The sequence below is a fragment of the Peromyscus eremicus genome, chromosome 4, assembly GCF_949786415.1.
Source record: "Peromyscus eremicus chromosome 4, PerEre_H2_v1, whole genome shotgun sequence".
Classification (NCBI taxonomy): Eukaryota; Metazoa; Chordata; class Mammalia; order Rodentia; family Cricetidae; genus Peromyscus; species Peromyscus eremicus.
In genome coordinates this window covers 79,839,926-79,857,705 of record NC_081419.1, presented here as the reverse complement: position 1 = coordinate 79,857,705, position 17,780 = coordinate 79,839,926, and the positions used below count along the sequence as shown (strand labels likewise).

The 17,780-nt window shown below is 39.8% G+C and overlaps 2 protein-coding genes across 3 annotated transcripts in view; one reads left to right on the top strand and one right to left on the bottom strand.

Moving 5' to 3' along the window:
• The first annotated feature begins 1,361 nt into the window (after positions 1-1,361).
• Eif3m (eukaryotic translation initiation factor 3 subunit M) lies at positions 1,362-16,213 on the top strand. Of its 2 annotated transcripts, none has more exons than XM_059261045.1 (11): positions 1,362-1,490; positions 3,433-3,565; positions 4,453-4,591; positions 5,041-5,164; positions 5,467-5,561; positions 7,929-8,012; positions 8,797-8,896; positions 9,732-9,813; positions 14,431-14,574; positions 15,550-15,610; positions 16,017-16,213. In XM_059261045.1, exons 1-11 carry the CDS (start codon positions 1,449-1,451, stop codon positions 16,135-16,137), a joined length of 1,125 nt encoding a protein of 374 aa, XP_059117028.1. In that variant the 5' UTR covers positions 1,362-1,448; the 3' UTR covers positions 16,138-16,213. The 2 variants fall into 2 exon arrangements, with proteins under 2 accessions (XP_059117028.1, XP_059117027.1); XM_059261044.1 differs by lacking the exon at positions 1,362-1,490 and adding an exon at positions 2,035-2,193.
• The window catches only part of Ccdc73 (coiled-coil domain containing 73), a 95,805-nt gene continuing 94,004 nt past the window's right edge, over positions 15,980-17,780 (bottom strand). The window contains exon 17 of the mRNA XM_059261043.1: positions 15,980-16,744. Within this exon, the coding sequence (XP_059117026.1) occupies positions 16,523-16,744 (222 nt within the window). The 3' untranslated portion in view covers positions 15,980-16,522. The remainder of the gene's footprint in view (positions 16,745-17,780) is intronic.

Genomic DNA, 17,780 nt, shown 5'->3' with positions numbered 1-17,780 from the left:
CAAGCAGCTTCAGTGCCCTGGCTTTGGCCTTAACTATTAACTAGTGTATCAATATTTTCACGGGACTATTGGGTATCTTCTCCTATCTACAATTCTGAGAATATTCTAGTATGTTTGGGCTCCTCGGATCCCTACTCCTTCCTCTTCCACCCTCTCCCTCCCTCCCCTCCCTCTTTTCAACCAGCCTCCCTTCCTTTTCTTTCTGACAGTGTATCTCCTGCTCACTTTACTCTGTAGCCCCGTACTCCAGGGAGATTCTCTTAGTTTGCTTTCCACTGCTGATAAAACGTTGGCCAAAAACAACTTGGAAGAAGGGTGTTTTCATCTTATAACTCTCAGGTCCCGAGGCAAGAACCTGAGGCAGGAACCCGAGGCAGGTACTAAAGCAGAGGTTTGCTGACTGACTTGCTCCTCGCGGCTAGCTCAGCTTGCTTTTTAGTACAACTCAGGGCCATCTACCCAGGGTGGCACCACCCACAGTGGCTGGGTCCTCCCACTCACACATCAATCATTAATTAAGAAAATGCCTGACAGGCCATTTGATGGGGCATTTTCTCAACTGAGGAGACCATGTGCCTATTCTCTGCCCATTTTTCAGCCCATTTTTTAATTGCATTTCCCCCTTATTGTTGCGTTTTCAACGTTCTTTATATAATTGGTCCTCCATAGCTCCAAGTTCTGCATCCAGATTCAATCAACTGCAGACTAAAATATTCTAGGAAAATATCTGTCATTCCCTAGAAAACACAGTACAGAGAATTTACATCGTATTGGGTATTTTAAGTACCCTAGAGATGACTTAAAGTATACAGAAAGACGTGCAGAGGTAGTATACACACACTAAGTCCTTTTTACAGAAGGGTCTTGAGAACCCATAGATTTTGGCATCTTTGGAGAGAAGATCCTGGAATCAACCTCTAACAGATACTCACTAACAGATACTGTGATATATTTTGTTCAGCTAAGTCCTTATTAAGTGGGAGCATTCTTTGAAAACAAGTCACCCTCAAGTAGCAAGGAACATTGCTTAGCAACTGGACCAGCAAACTGAGTTGAAGCATAACACAGAAAAACAAAAGTTCCAAGGCTTTAAGGACAGGGGCCATCTGGAAGACTGTGGAGTCAGCAAGAGATCGCTAGGCTCTGGATGGCATAGCCTAGGCAGGATCCGGTGGCTGCCTGGGGCAGAGCTTGACCCACAGCGGACAACTTAGCCCAGCCCACCTAAGTTTCCGGGGGGCGGGGTTTAGGGAGGAGCCCGCGCTGCGGTGAGGCGGAGCGCAGGACCAGAAGTCCACGGGGAGGAAGTAGCGCTGTGGGCCCCGCCCACGAGACCGGCCCTCTCTGGCTGACCCGGAAGCGGTTGTGCGTAACGCCGCGGGGCCCCGCTCCCTTTTCCGGTCGGCGTGGTTCTCGAGCGGAGAGTCTTCCGCAGCCGGGCCTTCACCATGAGCGTCCCGGCCTTCATCGACATCAGCGAAGAAGACCAGGTGCACGCTGCGGGGCCCGCGGGGCGGCGGGGGTGGGGGGACCTCCGGGACCGAGGCCGTGAGGCGGGGGCGCGCTCTCCAGCCCGGGGCTCGGCGCGCGCGGCCGACGGTCGGGACGCAGGCCTGGGGGGCGGCGGGACACCGTCGAAGTCTCGGAGGACGACCTAGAACTTTCAGGGAACGGTGTCTGGGGTTCGCAGGGTCGGCGTCAGCAGTCCGGGAAAAGGCACCCTGAGCTATCATCCACATGCTTGTCTTAGGCGGCTTCGGTTTCCTCGTCCACCCGTGGTTTCTGTTCCCACAGTTCCACCTGTCAGCCCCATGGCTGCTGCGGGGCGTATGCACCTGGAGTGCCGTCCTGACACTTGGACGTTTACTAGTTGAGGTTTACTTCGGTGTACAGGACAGAGGCTGCTCGTTTAACTCACAACAGAAGTTTAATCGTTGCGATGACATTCTTTTAATTTTGTGTAGCCTAAACTGATCTCTGAAGACGGTTCTCGTGGTCGTGTGTGTGTGTGTGTGTGTGTGTGTGTGTGTGTGTGTGTTCGTGTGTTCGCGATCCCCTCTGACAGAAACCTCAGGTTCCATGTGTTAAACAAGAATGGAAAGGGAGTTATGTACACATAGAGAGATGCAGAAGAAAGTAATTGATAGCAATGGAAGCGTGTTAACCAATAATTGGCTAATGTTTACCGAAAAGGTACTTCCCCCAGGGTCCGTGAATATTGTCGTTGGTCATATTGTACAGTACCATTTCTTATGTTACTGTTGGGTTATGCATGAATTTCATACTAGTGATTCCTTTCAGGCACAGAATTTGACTGCTTCACCACTATATTTGATAAAATTCCGTTTGACTGGAATTAATTGTCTTCGTTTTCCTTAATTTCTGTCGCATAACCACTGTGGTCAGCAAGAATGATACAAAAAAGTTAAGCTTGACTAATTCTTAGAAAAAAGTTTGTAAAGCTTTTTAGAAATCTTGATTGGATTATAAATTTGTATCATAAGGAAGAATTTTGAGGCAAGGTTTCTCTATGTAACAGCTCTCTTACTGTCCTGGAATGTGCTCTGTAGACCAGGCTGGCTTCAAACTCACAGAGATCTGCCTGCCTCTGCCTCCCAAGTGCTGGGATTAAAGGTGCGGGCCACTGGCCCATACCAACTTCTTATATGAGGTTACTATGTTATTTGGAAAAATAGTGCTCTCAGATCTATGCGTTTATTAGGTTTCTGAGGTAGCTAAACACATTTGTGGGAATAAAATGTTGGTGGTTTTGCTTTGTCCAGGCAGTTTGACACCTGTGCATTTTCTGTGTTGTTTTGTTTTGTGAGAAGGGTTTCACTAAGTAGCCTTGGCTGGCCTGGAACACAGAGATCCCCCTGCCTCTGTCTCAAATGCAGAGACCACAGTTGTGCACCACTACTCCCTGCCACCTGTGCGTTTTCTAGTGAAGTTCTTTCCTCTGCTGCTTCAGTTTTTTTATTTTATTAGATTGAAAAATCATCTGCATTCATGTTTGACTACATGAATACCAAACCATCAAAGAAAAAAATTACTAAAGATCATAATTAGGGAGTAAAGCAGGAAAGGTCCAAATGACTGACTTGAGTAATTAGTTGTTTTGATAGGACCCTAATCGATTGACTTCTCTCTAGTCCCCATCCCTCTCAGTGGCAACCCTTGGGCTATATGAGAAAGCATTTGCTTCTGGCTGGAAGTCTAGCAGGATGCAGGGGACAGGAAACTGAAGATGATCTTGGTGAAGTGTCTGCCTGGGCTCTGTAGGGAGAGTGAGAATCACACAACTTGAAGACCATTAGTTAGCACTTGCATGTTACTTTGGAAGCGGGGCAGATGGGTTTGGTATTTTGTGTTTTGTCATGAGTCAGTTTTACAAATGGACATAGAGATTTAGCAACCCTGTTTGATTCACAGGCAGCTGAACTTCGTGCTTATTTGAAATCAAAAGGAGCTGAGATCTCAGAAGAGAACTCAGAAGGTGGACTTCATGTAGATTTAGCTCAGATTATTGAAGCCTGTGATGTGTGTCTAAAGGAAGATGATAAAGGTTTGTTTTAATTCTTTCTACAAAATATTTCTTATTAGTCATAAGAGAACTTCTCTACTTAAAATTTTTCTTGTCAGTTGTATGCTTTTGTTTGAGACTTAAGATTTTTAAGCAGTGTGGAAGGGAAAGAATACAATCAAAATACAGGAAAATATTTTTTAAATTAAAGATTTTCAAGCAGTTGTTTTTAATGTAATCTTTTCATATAATTTCAGTTTTTCCTGTTAGACCTGTAAAGTAAGCCATTTAGGGGAAACGTCTTAAATATGTATATGTGTGTTCTATACATACTAGATGTTGATGGTTTTGAAATGAACTAAAGAGGTTTGGATAGACATCAAAGAGGCATTATTTCAAGTAATATGTAATTGTTAGGCTGCTCCCCATTTATTGAGATAGAGCTAGAATTTCTGTACTGTGAGTTCAGAAATCCTTGTTAAGCTTTAGAGATTAAACTTTGTGTGCAATTATTATCTGTAATACTTGAAAATTCACCAGTAGAAATTTAACAGCCTTTCCTTTCTAAGTAATGCTCTACACGAGGTACAAAGTTTTCTTCAGTTGAGACACACTGGCCTAAAAATCCAGCAGGTAATTTCAACATGATTGGATATTATGCCAATAAAAATCATAAAAGAAAATAAATGAACATGTAAATCATCACCTGCTTTCTGAATGTTGACTTTGCAATGGTGCTGGTACAGTGTGAACTCATGGATGCTGTATATACTTACTGCTTCCCTGAAATCAAGTGTCTTCTCGAACATTCACAGTAGCCAAACTATGTATTTTTAGAGTGACTTTGTATTAGAACACTAGGAATAACATACTGAACTAGACGTGCTGCATGTTAACCTCTGCTGATTGTGTTCTTGTTGCCCGTGTAGATGTTGAAAGTGTGATGAACAGTGTAGTATCCCTCCTCTTGATCCTGGAACCAGACAAGCAAGAAGCATTGATTGAAAGTCTGTGTGAAAAGTTGGTCAAGTTTCGGGAAGGTGAACGCCCGTCTCTAAGACTGCAATTGTAAGTTTAAGACTGCAAGAAGAGACTGGAGAGATAACTCCACAGAGGACCCAAGTTTGGTTCCTATCTCTCATGTCAGGCTGCTCAACTTCCAATAACTCCAGCTCCTGGGGATCCACTACTTCTGGCCTCTTCTGGTATCCATGTGGATGTACACGTGCATACACACACACACTTTGAAATAATAAAAATAAATCTTTTTTTTTAGAAACAAAGCACTCAAAGGGCTGCTTGTATGTCATAAATTGTGATTGTTAAAAGCAGGAATTTTAAATTTTAACTGTCAGCGTTTTGTTAACATTGTTTTGGGCAGTCTCTTAACTTTCTGTGTCCCAATTCCCTCCTTTGTACTATGAAGTGATTGTTAGTGCTGCCTCGGGTTTGTTGTGAGAGCAGGTAGCCTCAGTTAATACTTTTGATTGCTGACCTCAGACATTGTTGTTAACCAGGCTCAGCAACCTTTTCCATGGCATGGATAAGAACACTCCTGTAAGATACACAGTGTACTGCAGCCTCATCAAGGTGGCAGCATCGTGTGGGGCCATCCAGTACATCCCAACTGAGCTGGATCAAGTGAGTGTCTTGTGGAGTGCATGTTCTGTTTGTAGGAAATGTAGCTTACTTAGGTTGTAGCTAAGATAGTAGCAGCTCTGCATGTCCTAAACCATATCTCTGTTTCTTCTTTGGAGAAGTGTGGGATGTAGTTTTTTGAGACAGGATCTTTTGTAGCCTAGGCTGGCCTCAAACTTGCTGTGTCGTTGTGGATGAGCTTGGAACCGATTATCTTGCCCACTGTGCCTTCTAAGTGTTTAAAACTGAACATTTGCTGCTCAGCTGTGTTAATAAGTTCTCTCCTTTCATAAATGTCATTGTAGGTGAGAAAGTGGATTTCCGACTGGAAGCTCACCACGGAAAAGAAACACACTCTCTTAAGACTACTTTACGAGGCACTCGTGGATTGTAAGAAAAGGTATTCAGAAGTACTGCACTGACATCTCCCCAGCTGTTTAAGTAGGTGGGGACATTCCTTGAAGACAAGTTGAGCCAGTAGTTTTCTTTGTTCTCTACAGTCACCAGAATTCTAGTTCTTAGATTGTAGCTACTAAGTTAAAAGGTAATTACAAAGACTAACTGGGCCAGAGGCTGGAGATAGAACATAATTAGTAAAGGCTTGCATAAGTAAAGCCCTGACTTCCATACCCAGAAACACTTAAGCCAGATGTGGTGGTGTGTAGCTAGAGTTTTCCTGCCTGGCCCACAGTCAGGACAAATCTCTTTCACCTGCCAGTCCCACAGCCACTCAGACCCAACCAAGTAAACACAGAGACTTATATTGCTTACAAACTGTATGGCCGTGGCAGGCTTCTTGCTAACTGTTCTTACAGCTTAAATTAATCCATTTCTATAAGTCTATACCTTGCCACGTGGCTCGTGGCTTACGGCATCTTCACATGCTGTTTCTCATCGTGGCAGCTGGCAGTGTCTCTCTGACTCAGCCTTCCACTTCCCAGATTTATTCTCCTCCTTGCCCCGCCTATACTTCCTGCCTAGCCAATGGCCAATCAGTGTTTTATTGATTAATCAGCAACACATTTGCCATACATCCCACAGCAGTGGTGTGTGCCTCTCATCTTGGCAGAGAGTACTTTACTCCATGCTGGACTGCTTGTGACAACATTTTAACCAGTTCAGGAAAGCACTGAGAGAAAGTAGTTTCCTTTGAAGACCATATCAGATGGAGTCCATGCAGACTATAAGAGGACAGGTGTGTATCTCAGTGTTCAGGCTGTGGAGTCAGGCCTCTGGGGTGCAGACCTTGAGCTCACCACTTGGATGACCCTGAGTAGAACAGACTGCTTGGTGTGGCTGTAGTACTTAAAGTGGAAGCAGTGCTCCTTCTCCTCACCTCAGGTCAGTAAGAACGTCGCAGATGGGTTTTAAAGGCTTCATTATTTAAAGCAAAACACTGGCTAATGCTGAATATGACTATCTTTCCCTGTTACACTTTTCATTTTTAAGTTTTCCTTTAGGAATTGAGTTGATTTTTCCAACACGGTGGTTTTAGGTGATGAGTATGGTGATTGCCTATGAATGTCAGGTGCTGCTGGAATTGATAATTTCTCTTCATCATTGCTTGTTTGGCTTTTAGTCTGTTGTGTATGGGAAGGAAATAATTGAATTCCAGAGCTACTCTCAGAGAAATCTAGATAGGTCAGTAGCATCTCCCAGGGCTACTGGACATGTCCTAGTATAAGCTATTAGAATATACTTAACCACTGCTGAATACTTTCTCTTTTTTAAAAAAATTCACTGGTGTGTGTGTCTGTGTTTTATTTTTATGTGTAGGGATGTTTTGCCTGCATGCCTACATTTTAAAGACTGATCCTAGTTAGCTAAGCCCTTATATGTCCTGCCATGCTGTGCATTTTAAATGGGGTATTTGAATTTTAATAAGAAAGACTTGTTTAGTTGAGCTGTACTAGATTGAATTATACTGTGGTTGCTAAAGCTGGAAGACATGGTGTGCCTGGGATGGAGAATAAGCTAACTAACTATGAGTAGTACACGGGGTTTCTTAATGCTTTCCTTTGGATTTTTATAATTAGAGTACTGTGTATAAGATGTTAAGTGCCGCATAACTATGTCTATATATATCTTTGAACTTAAGGCAAACGCAGTTCCTTCTGTGCTTCTCAGGTTGAATGCAGATAGGAATGGAAAAGTAATCTAGAAAAGGGGGCAAACCCTAATTTTTCTCAGCTTAGCAATAATTTCTGAACTGTCTGAGGAGTCACTAATTAAAGGAAGTAAGAAAGGGCAAAGGTAAATGCAGGGTAGGTTTGTTTGCTTGATTTGTTTGAAGTACTGGGGCTAGAATCCAGAGCCTTTCACATACTTTGCAAGCACTCTACCATTGAGCTACATCCCCAGCCAGGATAAGCATTTTATAAGCATCCAAGTTAAATAAATGAGTTCAATTATTTTACCCCTTTTATATAGTAAGGATTGACCATCCACATAATTTTAAGGAGAATTAAACTGGAGGGCTATTTTAAGCAGTGATGTAAATATGTGATGTTGGTGCAGCACCCACATTATCTTAACAACCTGTCTTGAGCTTTATACTCACCTCTTTTTTGCCTGGTAAGTCTTCTTGCCCTACCTTTCTCACAGCAAAGACTAGAAGGGAAAGGGAGGTTGATTCTTTTGGGATCTCAGCTTACCTGTCATACCTTGAGAAAAGCCATCTTGGTCACTGTTTTATATATGCATAAGTATTTGTAGAGGGTGACTGGCTAACAAAATTCAGACTGTTGAAATGTTGCTTTTTTTTTAGTGATGCTGCATCAAAGGTCATGGTGGAATTGCTCGGGAGTTATACAGAAGACAACGCTTCCCAGGCTCGAGTTGATGCCCACAGGTAACATTGAACATTGCTTGGGTGAGCACTTGCCAACAGCTAGGTGAGCTACAGAATTCAGTTCAACAATTGACATAATCTCTGCAGCAGGCCAGAGCTGGTCCAGTAGCACATTGAGGGTTGGTAATACATGTGAGATAGCCACTTGGTATTTACTGTATAGGCTTGAGCTGTTTGTAGCTAATAACTCACTCTGAGGTCAGTTTCTCTTAATAAGGTATGTAGACAGGGAAAAGTTTGGTTACTTTTCAGAATTAAGCCAGTCGCTAATGAGAAACTAAGGATTTTCATAATCCTAGATTTAGCATAACAGTGAGGCTAGAATTAGATTTTTATGAAATTTCCATAGAGGGTTATTACAGCCCGTGGACTTGGACACAGCAGGAGCTGGCACACACACGGATGGAGAATGGCAAAGTCTCTGCTTTAGAGTTAGATTATCAGTGTTTAAACTTTCTCCCCAGACCTTAATTTGTAATTTCGAGATGAGTTTCTTGGTTTTCTGAGTATCTTTCATGATCTCTAACACGGCCGTGAGAACAGTCTGTTAGGTTGTTGTGAGGGTGAGTGAGATGCGACGCCTGTGAGCTCTTGCCATTGCATTACAGCTAACAAAGCACACCTCAGTAAAAAGATAGTGACCTGTTGTGACTCAAATTTCTATCTCCTGCTGTCGTATATTGAACTCTTAGTTTACTGAATTAAATATATCTTATGATCTGCAAGGTAATCAGAGACAAACTAGGATTTCAAGGCCCAGCTTACTTTTTGTTTTCTTATCAAGGTGTATCGTGCGGGCACTGAAGGATCCAAATGCCTTTCTTTTTGACCATCTTCTTACTCTAAAGCCGGTCAAGTTTTTGGAAGGCGAGCTTATCCATGATGTAAGTAGTTTGTCCTTTGGTGTGAATAGTGTTCTCTCTGGAGTCTTACATGCTGAAGCAGCAGTCCCTTTTTGTTTGGAATTCATGCGGGAGAGATCCTCCCCTTTGTTGGGAACAGACTAGTATTAGGATTAGGACCAGCTTTTTCTGTCTACTAAACACTGTTTCTTTATCTTTTTCCTTAGTGTAGACAATTTGAACTTCACAAATACACTTTTCTTTTTATTACTTAATATCACTGCCCCAAATTAAGATAAAAAACATGAATAGCCAGTCTTGGTCCCAGCCATTTAGGAGGCTGGAGCGCAAGAGAATCACAAGTTTTTGGGTTTTTGTTTTTGTTTTTTTTTTTTTCTTTGAGAAAGGGTTTCTCTGTGTAACAATCCTGGCTGTCCTGGAACTTGCTTTGTAGCCCAGGCTGTCCTGGAACTCACTGAGATCCGCCTGTCTCTGCCTCCCAAGTTCTGGGATTAAAGGCGTGTGCCACCACCGCCCGGCTGAGGATCACAAGTTTAGGATCAGCATGAACTATATATGGCAAGACATTCTCTTAGAAACAAAACAGAAGAATCCATGTTTGTAGTTTTGAAGTACAGCTAATTTTTTTTTTAATTGTTTTCCATTTGGGCTAGGTAGCTTAGAACTCAGTGTACTTCCCTATTTTTTTATTTGTTTGTTTGTTTGTTTGTTTTTTAAATGAACTAGATGGGTGGTTGGGCAGTAACCTGGTAAAGACACACTAAACATGGAGAATTATTGTTAGAAGTCAGTGTCTTAAAATCTGAATGTACATCTAGCTTCTTTCTTGATACTATTTTGTCTCTTATCTCTATAGTTATTAACCATTTTTGTGAGTGCTAAATTGGCATCATATGTCAAGTTCTATCAGAATAATAAGGACTTCATTGATTCACTCGGTAAGTGTTTGATTTTGATTGGGTTGGTTTTTTGTTTGTTTTGAGGGAAAGACAGGAATGAGCATGAGCAATTACATGTGGCATAGAAGTACTTACTTTAAAAGCTGGTAAGGTTTGATGATGAAAGGCTAATGGTTAAGGTTGATTTTTAAAAAAAATTATTGTTAGACTACATGGTGATGTGTAAAAAATAATATAATTGCAGAATTGTATCAGATTTCTCCTCCCTTTTAATAAATAATATTCCATATATGGTTGACTGCACTGCCAAGATGGATATGTAGTGATATTTGCATAGTAGTAAAAGCTCTGAACTGTGGTGATATATTGTGTACCCTAATAAAATTTGCGTGAAGATCAGGGACAAAGGAACAAGCCACTGCCGTGTCTTACCTCTAAGACTCCTCAGCCTTCAGTTCCTGTCTCCTTATGCCTTATATAACTTTCTCTATCCAGCCATATCACTTCCTGTTTCAACCTCTCTAGTGTTGGGATTAAAGGTGTGTGTGCTTCCAAAGCAAAGGCTTGAGATCGCAAGTGCTGGGATTAAAGGCGTGTGCCACCACTGCCTGGCACTGTTTCTCTCCTAGACTGAGTCAATCTCATGTAGTCCAGGGTGGCTTTGAACTCATAGAGATCCAGACGAATCTCTGTCTCCCGGATGTTAGAATTAAAGGTGTGTGCTACCACTGCCTAGCCTCTATGTTTAATCTAGTGGCTTTGTTCTGTCCTCTGATCTTCAGGCAGATTGTATTAGGGTACACAATGTATCACCACACTGAACTACATTTAGAAGACAGCATAAGAAATCTGATTTTATCTTTGGTGTTTTTGTTTTGTTTTGTACTTTTATTAAGATTTTAGTTACTGGTGTGTGTGTGTATGGGGGGGTATACATACATGTATGATGTCAGAAGACAATTTGGAGGAGTCTATTCTCCTACTGTGTGGGTCCCAAGTACCAAATGGGTTGTTAGACTTGATGGCAAGTGTCTTTCCTAGCCAAGCCATTTCCAGCCTTTGAACAGGTTTTAAATGTAAAACTCACAGATTTTGGTTTTGTTTAAATGCTTAAGTCAACTGAAATAGCAATTAAAATACAGTAGAGGTTGATTTGTGTTTCATAATTAAAATTGAAAGATTAGCCTTATTGGTTATGTATCTGAGATGTAGAGACTGAAGAGGACTGTTGGAATACATGACTAAACTCATTTTGTAGTTTGATTAACCTTAACTTCCATTACCTGTACATTCTGTACAGCCATTGGTTTGGGGGAAGGTTGACTTATTTGAACATAAGGCATTTGAAATACACCAAGATTAAATAGACGGGTGAGTGTCTGTGTAGAATACTTTACCAGGTGCACTAGACCCAGAAAACCACATTCTGTCCCAGTTAATTTGCTTTGTGGCATGAAGCCGTGTGATGGAATGTTAATGTCAGCAACCTCTTTATTTACGCACCAAGGCAAAAGGAGTAGTAATTAACACTTTGACACTCCCCCGTCCATGTGTAATTGACTGTTTCAAAGGAGCACTGGTTCATAAGCTATTGCATGCATTAAAACTGCGTTTTCTATATTGCAGCATTTTAAGACAAGGGTCAGTGACAATGCAGAAATTGCTCAATGATGCACATTTTTTTATTACTGCATTAAGGTTTTGACATATTAGTAATGAATAAATGTTTCCATAAAATTAGATTTTTTTATAACTTTAAAATTGAAATACGATGGAGAGCCCTGAGCCTTCCTCTAGGAAGGAAGCCCAGTTCATGAACCAAAGCGCTGCTGCCTTCAGATCTGTAACTCAAGCTTCACCTGTATAATAGTTTGCTTTTTCAGAACAGGAGTTCTAAAGGCTGTGTTTGGTTCCTTGTTTAAAAGTAATGGCTATAAATTTGTTTTTTAGACAGAAATAAATGATTTCATGCAATTCATTCCAGGGATAATCTTCATTCCTTGATACATTTCTTTTCATTTACAGTAGGGGCCCCTGCACAAGAGCATCAGTAAACTATTTAAAGGGTATTTTTAGAGGCTAGAGAGATGTCTCAGTAGGTAAAGGTATGTGGTGTGCAAGCATGATCCCAGCACCCATGTCAAAGCTAGGCGAGGCAGTCTGTGTCTGTTACCCTAGTGTTGGTCATGCATGGACAAACAGATCTCAAGGTCTGCAGATGAGGCAGTCTAGCTAAATGGTCAGATCCAGGTTCAGTGAGAGCCTTTTCCCAAGAAAGAAGGTGAAGGGATAGTGAAAGACACAGCAGCTTCACTGACCTATTCCATAAGCACAGGTACCTGTGCATGCAGTTTTTAATCAGACCTTCAGAGTTTGAATGTCTGTATTTTTTCATCCTCAGAGGACTGTGTTTATACACATAGAATTGAGAATGTGAGAATCTTTTAATACTTATTCTTTGATAGGAACAAATTCCTAACAGCTAATTTATTGTGCCAACTAGAACACAAATTCCCCAATTTGCCTTTGGTTTTTTAATATCTTCAACTAGAAATCAGCTTTTTTACAGATACTTTAGGAGAAATGTTATTAATTTTAATGTCGGAGGTTTTATATGTATTTTTAGGTATTTACTATAGTGAAAATCAAGTTATAAGTAGTACATTCCACAGGTGGCATTAGATTGTCAAAACATTTTTTTTTTAATTAACACTGACAACTTGGGCCAATCGTATCATTATCTTGTGTCAACCAAATTGCCCTAACATGTCCACATGTAATCTGGTGTTACCCAGTTGCTACCTTCTTTGCTTCAGAAAGTTAATCACCATCTGATTTGCATTTGTTAATTAGGGTTAATGTGCACTAATTAATTTTTTGATGCTTGTAGATTACCATTAAACTCAGCAATACTTACTTGTGTACCTCATTCATTTGAGTTATGATCATCATGTTTTTTGTTGAATCTGTGCCAAATCGGAAGCCTGTATCGTAATTACAGCTAATTAACAGATGATCATGCCCTGTATTAACAGGCTTTCCTAATCTTTCATTAGTACATGAGTGTTTTAACTGTCATTTTATTTGTGGATGCTTAAATAACTAACAATATACTTGACATAGTTCTATTACTTTTTAAAACTTGTTTGGATAATACAGTACTGTCAAAACAAGTACGTAACACTCTGCTATAATTCTGCTTAGGACCCTTTTAAAGCTTCAAAGAGCTAGCCAGGTGTGGTGGCGCACACCTTTACTCCTAGCACTTGGGATGCAGAGGCAGGCAGATCTCTGAATTCGAGGCCAGTCTGTTCTGCATAGTGAGTTCTAAGACAGGGCTATGTAGAGAGACCTTGTCTCAAAAAAAAAAAAAGAAGAAGAAAAATCCAAAGAGCTTTAGAATTTGTAGATTATTTTGTGTTTCTACACTGTTTTATAAATGGTCTTAAATTCTCTGCCTACAACTTCCTTTGTAATTGTAAGTCAATTACTTGATCTCTTTTGGTTTGTTTTTAGATTTTTGTCTTTTTTTTTTTTTTAAAGAAAAAGGAAAGCTAGCTTGTTATGTTTACTTCTACTTCTAACAGTTTTTTTGTGATTTGAGTAACTAATAGTGTGTATCACTAGAGATTATAATACAAATACTAAATGACTTGTATAATTTTATCCTTTGGGCTTATCAAACATGCATATCTGCTAACAGTACAATTTAATACTGAGTATTAAATTTAGTATTGTAAATGTTAAATGACAGTCTTGATTTGTAAATACTAAATCCAGAGGGACCAGAAGGGAAATGGCATATGAAAATATAACTTAAGATAGGTGTGGTGCACACCTTTAATCTCAGCACTCAGGAGGCAGAGGCAGGTAGATCTTTGAGTTCAAGGTCAGCCTGGTCTACAAAGCAAGTTTCAGGATAGCCAGGTCTACACTGAGAAACCTGTCTGGGAAAAAAGTAAGAAGGAAGAAAATATAAATTGTTTAAGAGTTGTATGTGTGTGCGCAGTACTGGGAACCAACCTCAGGGCCTTATAGTTGTCAGGCAAACACTATACCATCAATTATACAAAGCTTATGTTCACTAAGAGCCCTTCGTTTAAATAGTAGGATCCTTTACTTATTTTCTAGTGCTAGTGACACAGAACCTGTTTAAATGAAGAGCTCTTGGTGAACATAAGCTTTAGGTAATTTAACTATGAAATGTGCTATATATATTTTCATCTCCTAAAAACTATAAAAAGCCGGGCGGTGGTGGCACATGCCTTTAATCCCAGCACTCGGGAGGCAGAGCCAGGCGGATCTCTGTGAGTTCGAGGCCAGCCTGGTCTCCAAAGCGAGTTCCAGGAAAGGCGCAAAGCTACACAGAGAAACCCTGTCTCGGAAAAAAAAAAAAACCTATAAAAATATCCAAAACCTTTAGAGCCTAAAAATAGTATTAGTAGCCCATGCTTAACTTTAGACCTAATCACCTGTATTCTATTATTCATTACTATAAGATAATATAGTTTAGAAAAAAATCAGTACTCTAATGCCAAATGTAACTTGTCAGGTTTGCTCTGTGTAAGTGCTCACATAGAGTGACAACTATCTCTTAGGTGTGATTGTGCAAACCTTTTATGGACACTCAACAGGGTTCACTGTTCTGTTATTCAGGCCTGTTACATGAACAAAATATGGCAAAAATGAGACTCCTCACTTTCATGGGAATGGCAGTGGAAAATAAAGAGATTTCTTTTGATACAATGCAGCAAGAACTACAGATTGGAGCTGATGATGTGGAAGCCTTTGTTATTGACGGTAAGGCAATAAAACATTCTCATTGTTTTCTAGAATATCTATGATGTGGATCCTAAGATTTGTATCTTGAAATGAGCGTTATGCTGACAAGGCTGGGTTGTTTGGTAGTAGGTATATTTGTTTAGCATGTAATCAAATTTATTTGTAGTAGAATGAAAAGTCAGTGAATATATAAATTATGGCTTTAGGCTTTTGTCCTGTTTTTCAAAATCTCACAGTATGCTATGTATGGTGCTTAGAAGCAGGGATGTTTCCTGTTCTGATGCATGCTCATAATCCTAACACTTTGGAGGCTGAGGCAGAAGGACTATCACAAGTCAGCCAGGGGTACCTAACAAGACTGTCTCAAAACAAAAACAGACATTTTAGCCCACACCTTCCCATAGGCCGACAGGAATGGAAGTTGTATGTGATCATAAGGATTAATGCAAATAGAATGGCATAACTGTTAACCAGGAATATTTTTCCAAGCTTTTTAATTTTGCAAGTTGGAAAGATTGTACAGTTAATAAAATGTATACAACTATTGCCTTGGTTTCTAATAATCGAAGTCTCCAGTAGTCATCTAAAGAAGTAATACCTTAGTTGGAGGCTAATCCTCCCCATGAGTAATTGTAGAACAGAATAGAATTCTTTGTTTTGACAGGGTCAGAACTGTGGCCCAGGCTGGCCTTAAACTCAAGACAACTCTCCTATCTCAGTCTCCCGAGGGCTGAGATTGTGTGAGCCACTATACCTGCCTTTTGCACTAGAGTTCCCAGTAGAAACATTTTAACACTGAGTAGTTTGCTCCAGCATTCATCAGACACTGCAGGGGTCTTCCTCCTGGTTACATTTTCTGTATTAGATTCAAAGAACTGATTTTTTTAAAAATAATGTTACTACAAATGCAGAATTTTATTCTGGCCAATTGATCATACCTTAGCTGTTTTTCGTTAGAAATCTATATAACTAACATGTAAAAATCTCTTTCAGCTGTAAGAACTAAAATGGTCTACTGCAAAATTGACCAGACCCAGAGAAAAGTAGTTGTCAGGTAAGAACTGTTAATACTTTTAGTTCTGATTATTTCACTTAAATGTTTAGAGAACCAAGGTAGCGTCCTTACCAGTTGGCTGTAGTTAAACAGTGGCTGTTTATCATAATTTTATTAAGGTTTAGACCGAATGTGATTAGCTTATTTAATTAAAGAGTCCTATTTTCCAGCACATTTCATTTAATGGCTAAGCACTGGCTAGAATACTAATGACTTGGTATCTGCTTTATAGTTGTTGAAGATCAATATGGTAAAAGAGTTTCTAAAAATAAACACCTAATGCTTAAATTCTCCTTTAACTTTAATTGATATTTAATATTGATTTGAGAAAGATTCAACTGTGTGGTGTTTTGAATGACCACTCAACAGTTAAAAGGTTGACTAATACTTTGTTCTTAATTTTTAGTCACAGCACACATCGGACATTCGGAAAACAGCAGTGGCAACAGCTGTACGACACTCTTAATGCCTGGAAACAAAACTTGAACAAAGTGAAAAATAGCCTTTTGAGTCTTTCAGATACCTGAGTTTTTATGCGGATAATTTTGTTCTTTCTTTGAGGAAAAAAAGTTCTACATCATAGTAAAACATTATCAACTAAAATTTGACTAGTCTGGCCATTTATTTTCTCAGTTTTAAGGAATATCACAAACTCTAGAAAACAAAGTAATGTTCAAAAAGGGCCAGTTTGTCTTAATCATAATATTTTTCTGTAAAGAAAGGAACTAACAAACAGTACTTTGAAGGAAATATATAAGGGAGATAAAAGTTAAGGGGCCTGGATGCTAACAGCAACCTCTGCAGATACACGATGGGGTCTTCATAACACTAGGAGAAGCTAGCTGTGAAAGGTACATGAACAGTCTTTCACCCGAGCACACCAGTTTGACTACTGAACGCATTGATCAACATTTAGTCGCTTATTTTTTCCAGCATCTCTTCTGCTTTTCTTTTTTTGGGCTGGTTGTCATTTTCTAAGCTTAGTAACTTTTCAATTTCATTTAGTCGGTTTATCATAAGGCTCTGCCAGTCAGTGTTTCCAGGAGAAAAGGCAAGTAGATCAAGAGTGTCTGTAACCTCCTTTGCCTGGGAATGGCTTTGTTGCACAGTTGAAATCCGAGGCTCTGCTTTCACCTAGGAAAGACCATGTTTATTTTACCAACAGAATTACCATACAAATGACAATAAGGAGAATCCAGAACGCCTGCAATTAGGAGTGTAGAATAAAGCTGTCTCATGGTGGGCTCAGAATTACTGTAGGTATTTGGCAGCAGCGGCCCCTAATGTGAATCTCAGGCTTATGTAGTAGCTCTTCAAACACTTGTGTGTCCCAGGGATACCACAAATGTTTTCTGAAAGGTCTTGGGCTTATGATGAAATAAATTTAAAACTATGCAGATAACTGTCAGTTTGTCTTCCACACCCTCCCTTCCCAAAAATTTCTGTTTGGTAACTTCTGTCAAAGTGGGAGAAGATTAGAAATTCAAACATGTCAACTCTAAAAACAAAAGGTCTTTTCTGTCGGGCTCCTGAGACTGTTGAGAAGAGCAAGAAGGAACACTGAGGCAGAAGAGGCATGCTTCCAAGGTACTACACTAAATCTGAACGCTGGAGTCAAAAAACAACTTAATCATTTTAAGAGATTATTTTTTCTGATGGAATACTAGAAAACAGGGATATGAAGAAACTAAATATCATTATTCCATTACCCAGGAAGACATGCCAGTATTATGGTATTGGCTGCTAGTCTTTTTCTAAGTGTTCTCAAATTATTCTACAGAATCATCTATCTTGCCTTTCCTGTGAGACTTTCCTGGGTCTTGAAATTTTTTCATAAACAGTGTGCAAAGGAGCTTCAAAAACAGTACGTTTTATGAATGTGTGATTTAACTATCATGTGTTAAATATTGACTTTGTTTCCACTTTATCCCTATCAAATAAATCTGAAGTGGTTTCATGGGGGAAAAAAAATTGGTCCTCAGATACGATTCCAATTTTTTTTTTTAAGAGAAAATTAGATAGCTTTAGGATGATGGTTACTGTGTTTTTGGTGTGAGGGATTTACATGTATATTTTGTAAATACAAAATAATTTACATTAAAATCCTGAGATCTCAATCTAATAGTAAACATTTTTATATAAATCTTAGGTTTAGCTCTTTTTAAGATTT